Source organism: Delphinus delphis, chromosome 1 (genome assembly GCF_949987515.2).
Source record: "Delphinus delphis chromosome 1, mDelDel1.2, whole genome shotgun sequence".
Classification (NCBI taxonomy): Eukaryota; Metazoa; Chordata; class Mammalia; order Artiodactyla; family Delphinidae; genus Delphinus; species Delphinus delphis.
Genome location: NC_082683.1, coordinates 98,571,204 through 98,577,492, shown reverse-complemented (window position 1 = coordinate 98,577,492; position 6,289 = coordinate 98,571,204). Strand labels below are relative to the sequence as shown.

The 6,289-nt window shown below is 39.2% G+C and overlaps 1 protein-coding gene across 1 annotated transcript in view; it reads right to left on the bottom strand.

The window, feature by feature from the left end:
- Window positions 1-4,036: 4,036 nt before the first annotated feature.
- Window positions 4,037-6,289, bottom strand: part of CAPZA1 (capping actin protein of muscle Z-line subunit alpha 1) — a 48,015-nt gene continuing 45,762 nt past the window's right edge. The window contains exon 10 of the mRNA XM_060027376.1: window positions 4,037-5,589. Coding sequence (XP_059883359.1) covers window positions 5,449-5,589 — 141 coding nt within the window. The 3' untranslated portion in view covers window positions 4,037-5,448. The remainder of the gene's footprint in view (window positions 5,590-6,289) is intronic.

Genomic DNA, 6,289 nt, shown 5'->3' with positions numbered 1-6,289 from the left:
GTTAGGCAATAAATGGTTAATAGCTACAGCATCAGTACCAGGAAGAGAAGTAAAAGAAGTTTCAGAAGACGGACTGTTAAGACAAACTAAAGGGGGTAGGGCTACAAGAACAAACTTAAAACAAGCCTCAGCATCTATTTATCTTCTGAATAACAAAAACACATACACTAGGATGGAGCAAAGATAATAAAAGTTACAGTAAAAAAATCTTTAAACAAAAATACCAGAGTTCCAAATATATCCAAGGTGGTGCTGTTCTCCGAAGTAATTCCCTGTAGGAAGCCACACGCTCTGTCTAACCTAGTGTGAAGAATGCCCAGAACCCAGATCATGCTCCAGTTGGGCTACCCCTGTACCTTTTCCCAGGCCAACAACCAACTAAAGCCAAGAAAAACAGGCTTTAGCAACAGGAAATTCAATGTCAGTGGGAACCAAAGCTACAGGGAGGGGGGAAAACAGAACAGGGGAAAATCTTGTCTTAGAAATTGCTTATTCAAAGTAGGGGTAAATACTAGGAATGTAGCCAAAGATTTTATCTTTTTTCTCCCCCAATTATCTGGTGAGGCCTGAGTATTAAAGAGAGTGAACTCCTCAGAACTGCATTGTTACTTACCATTTCAAAAACCTATCAATCACCCACCATACCCAAACTGAATGTCTGGCTCCATTGTTTGTTTTTTTTTTTAACATCTTTATTGGAGTATAATTGCTTTACAATGTTGTGTTAGTTTCTGCTGTATAACACAGTGAATCAGCTATATGTATACATATATCCCCATATCCTGGCTCCATTCTGATCCACAAATCTAAGCCCCCATTATTCCTGAGTACATAACCTCCCCCTTCTCTAATTATGCCTGTCTCCTGGATGTTCACAAAACATACACAAATAGCTGTAGTATAGTAAAAACATGGGTGAAAATGTGATGTTATGTGGCTTGTTACAAGGGAACCTCTCTAAACCAGTTTCGTCTGGAAAAATCCACTTCCCTTGGAGTTGTAATCGTTATTTTCACATGTGACTGTCTAGACGGCTAGAATGGTCTTCCTTCCCACCTTTCACAAACCAGCTCAAGTCTCACTTTCCTGAAGCCTTCCCCAAATCCATCTGTACTTATAAGTATCTGACTTTAAAGTGGTAAGGTTGATTTTAGTTTGGGACTAAAGAAGCACCGAAGGCAATCTGAAAGTTAACTCTGGCCAATGACATTACTGGAACAAACCTAGAGCCTCCGAAGATAACCATACTTTGGAGAAGAATGTTAAAAGCCCTGTTTTTTTTTCAAAATTCACGTTACTCTAGTTACTTGGATTCTACAATTCAGCATTTGAATTGTCTCTAACTATGTATTCCACTAAGACTACTCTAAGGCAACTAGAAACAGCCCTTAAACTGAGATGCTGAAATTGGTCAGTCTACCACAGACCAAAGGAATGGCTGTGGCAGGTACAGCTGAGCCTCGTTACTTGCAGATTTTGTATTTGCAAATTCACCTACTCACTAAAATTAGGAATCCTCCAATCAATATTTGCTGCACTTTTGTAGTCATCTGTGGATGTGAAGAGTGGCAAAAAAAATTTGAGCTGCCCAATGTGTATGTTCCCAGCTGAAGTGGAACAAGGCCATGTCCTGCTTTCTTGTTTCAGGCTCATATAATAAAAATCCTTTTCGTGGTCTATTTTGTGGTCACGTTTTTTGTTTTTGTTGATTTCGCTGCTTAAAATGGTCCCCAAGCCTACATAGTGCTGAAATGCTGCCTAGTATTCCTAAGGCTGTGATGTCCCTTAGAGAGAAAATTCCCATGTTAAGTTCCTATGATAGCATTAGCTGTCAGCGTGAATTCACTGTTAATGAATAAAAATGAATATTAAATAAGGTGATTTAAATAAAAACATATAAACCAAGATTATGTATTGATCGGTTGACAAAACTGTTGTGACCAGATGCTTGCAGGAACCTAACTCTGTATCTCCTCTAGGAGCAACGTTTCAATATGTGCTAATTCAGTGTTTGCTGGCAACTTTACAGAACATAACCACAGTAAATGAGTCAACATACGTAAGAATACTTTGTGATACATTTGGTTTCTGCCCTCAGAGGGCTTAGATCTATACCCTGTTTTTTTTTGTTTTGCTTTTGGCTGCACTGCACGGCTTTCAGAATCTTAGTTCCTGGAACAGGGAATGAACTCGTGCCCCCTTCAGTGGAAGCATGCAGTCCTAACAGCTGGACCACCAGGGAATTACCTACTCTGTTTTATACTCTGTTCAAGCGAGAATTTTAGTTAGCTCAGCTTATCTTATGGGACCAGCCAGTTTTGTTCTATATTTACCAGTCTTTCTTTCTTTCTTTGATTTCCCAAGTAGTAAGTAGCTTGGTAGTTCTATTTAAATTATGAATTTATAAACTGGCATTCAGATTGTATCAGTCTTTTGTGAGTTTGGAGAAAATGTGCCAAGGTTTGCTAAGTATCTCATGAATCTAGATGAGTTCTAGATTATAAAAAAGAACAGGCACAGCTTCCCTGGTGGCACAGTGGTTAAGAATCCACCTGCCAGTGCAGGGGATACGGGTTCGAGCCCTGGTCCGTGAAGATCCCACATGCCGTGGAGCAACTGAGCCCGTGGCGCCACAACTACTGAGCCTGCGCTCTAGAGCCTGCGAGCCACAACTACTGAAGGCCATGCACCCAGAGCCCATGCTCCAAAATGAGACAGGCCACCGCGATAAGCGGCCTGCATGCCGCAACTAGAGAAAGCCCGCGTGCAGCAACGAAGACCCAACGCAGCCAAAAATAAATAAATAAATAAATTTATTAAAAAAAAAAAAAAAAGAACAGGCACTACTAGAACTAGGCAACTAACAGAAGCACAACCATCCAGGCACAAATGAAGCAGTAATTTCAAAATTTCAGCAGTGTAATTTCAAAATTTCAAATATAGGAGTGAGGCCTCACAGAAAACTCCTCTCCCTCTGGCTGGGAAACTTTTGCCCTAGGATACCATAGGCTGATTTCAGCAGTGTGGTAAAATAGACACAATTCAAGCAAATTCTCTGCTGAAGGAGGTTAAGGAAATCAGGAGGTCTGTGTAGGACTTGGCAAGGAGAGTTGACCTCCAGTTATATAAGAAACCAAGGGCTTTAGATGGCCAAGAGATTAAGAGTCTTTACAAAAGTCTGTATGGACTAAGGAAATCTATGGGGCAGGCTGATGGGGTTAGTAAGTTAAAGGCAAAGGCCAGAATGCTTGAACCTGTACTACAAGTACATAGTGTAGTACACCTAAATGTCCCTCAAAGGGGTAGGAATTTGAACTGGCCTTGAATGGAAGGTGAAGCACTGAAATGCCTCTGGTTCCATTTTGGGAAACAGGACAGAAGCCTTTCCCACATGTCTGTAAGCAAGTTAAACTCATATGGAAAGGAAGCAGCATTTAAAGTTGATGTGAAATATTACTCAAGTTCACAGTGCAGGGATTCTTTCACTTCTACTTCCTACCTAGTAACTATAATTACTTGGGCCTTGTTTTCTGAGTGATAGGAAGAGAAGATAACTAGATTTTTCTTTTTGACAGAAATGGAAACCCTAAAACAAAGCCTTTGAAACACCAGTAGCCACTGAGTGTAAACCAGTATGATCCATAGAGAAATTGCTCAAACTTTAAAAAAGAAAAAAAGGGGGGTAGGACTTCTCTGGTGGTCCAGTGGTTAAGACTCCACGCTCCCCACTGTAGGGGGCATGGGTTCAATCCCTGGTCATGGAACTATGGTCCACATGGCATGTCTACCAAAAAAAAAAAAAAAAAAAAAAAGCTGTTCTTTGCAAGTCTTTGGATAGTCACTGAATTTATAGTAGTTGAATGTAGAAAACAATTTCAGAAACCTTGAACATTCTCATCAAATAAGATCAGTTCCATATCTTACCTTGAGAACAAAGGCTGAAGAGACTGGCTCAAAAAGGAGAGACTCAGACAATTTAAGAACAAAACAGGTATATTTCTATTGGACTACCTGATACAGAGGATAGTGTGGTATGGATGGATAGTATGAATGACAAATAATACAAATATATTTTATTTGAAATAAACAAAAATGCTTACACAGCTCAATGGGTCACTTGGAAATAAACTCTTGCTTGACTGTATTACCAAGCAGAAACAAAGCTGAAACACAAACCCTTCTTTTGACATGTATTTGGAGGAAGACACTACTTGGTTTTTAAAAAACTGACCTTCCCTTAAGGCCTGGTCATAGAAGTGTAAACAATGTAAATGAATCCACCATTACCAGTTATATCATATCTATGTTACCTGTGTATTCTGAGATCACACCTTACCTGCCAATAAACTTGGGAAGGGTTGCTATATCACAGTTATATTTGAGTTGGCAGGCAGGACTGAGGAAGTAATTTGGAAAAAGTTTTACATCCTATTTAGAACAAATCACTAGTATTCCCTTAAATAACAGGTTACAATAGAAAGATACTGTCTGAACGTTGTCCTTCTCACTTTGGTTCATTTTTAGTTTTTGTTTGAGATTAACATAGTTGTTTGATTCATTCGCTTATAGTACAATTCTGCCACAAAGTATTAAAGCACAAGATACCTATTATTCCTTCAACATCTGCATTTTTTCAAGTTTTATACTCTACTATATCCCTAGTATGTCAGCAGTTTTTGAATATTAAAAAAATAATAATAAGTGGGTAAAACTCTTCTAAAACTGCACATGTCTACAACTATAATGGTACTAGATGAGAAGGAAACAGTGATGGAAGGGAAGAAAGCAAACACGTTCATTTGTAGGGAATGTGGTTCAAGTCTTTGGATTTAAAAACAACTTCCCCAGAGAAGCTGGCTATAATGGAACTTCCAGAAAACTTCCTTTGCCTCTAAAAAGGGTCTGAAAAACCCCAATCCAAATGTTTGAAACTATAGTTATGAGATGCTATAAATGATGATCAAAGCAACTGGAGGGAGAAGGATGAATGTGTCTTCCATTCAGCTGTAGTTTGTAGCATAGCCTCTTTAGCTGTTGGTTGATCAGTAAAAACCACTGAAGTACCAGAAGTGCTTTGAAGGACTGGGTAGAAAAGTACTGAACATATTACCTGTCTATGTCAGTGACAGGGCTTCATGGCTAGGAAAATTTTCTCAACAGTTAAATGACTCCAGGATAGATATCTCTCTCCATCATTAAATGTGGCAGAATTGAAAAAAAAAAAAAAAATTTACAAGTAGATATAGTGAAAACAGAAAATTACCAGGCAGAAAACACAAAAGAATCAAGACAATGCTATAGGTTCAACAGTATTCCATGAGGCTAGAAAACCTGTTAACTTTGAAAGCCCTAGCAAAATATCACTCTTGTTTATAAATCACTTATTTATCATATGACCACACATTGCATCCTTTCTTTCCATGTATTGAAGAATCCTACATTCAGCCTTTAAGCATTCTGCATTTCTTTGCCAATCTTGTAGCTGAGTATCTTGTTCCAGTCGATTTTGGTGCGGGTAACTGGAAGTTGCCGGCGCAAGGCCTTGAACGTGGTGTCTGACATTGTTTGATAGTTTTCACTAATTGCTGTCTGCAATAGATAATAGAAAATAAGTTGCTTGAACAGAAACCAGATATAGTCAAAGGACATGCTTGAGTCCCCAAAGGACATACAGGCTGTAAGATTTCTAGTGAGCATTTCTCCAATCTCTGAAGCAGGTTAAGAAGCCCACCTATATTATTTCTAAAACAAGGGCTATACAGGTATCCCCCGCTTTTCCAAAGTTTGCTTTATGTCACTTTGCTTTTACCAAAGCAAAAAGCAAAAACAGCGTTCAGCATTTGTTTTGCAGTGAGGCTGTTATAGGGGCAGGGTGCACCATGAGCAGTAACAGTGACCCCACCAAGCTCCTTCCTCAGGAATTACACTCAGCAGCTCAGCATCAAGCAAGCTGGAGCTGTGAACTGCATCTGTGAGCATCTGTGCTGTACCTCAATTATTTGTGCACCTGAAAGCAAGATGTGTTCTAAGGTAATTGCTTCTCTGCTTCATGCCATTTGGACTTAGGAAAGGTTTCACAGGAACGCTCTACTTTGGGATAGTAGGGGAAATCTGTAGTACCTTCCAATGCCAAAACCTTGATTGTAAGCAGAATGCAAGAAGGTCTGCAAAGTCTCACACTTACTAACACTGAGCAACATGTATATTTATGTTCAAAGGAGAGAGAAGTGTAACAAGATATGTTAAAAGCAAAATAAGGCATTAGACCTAGAAAAACCAGTTTCAAATC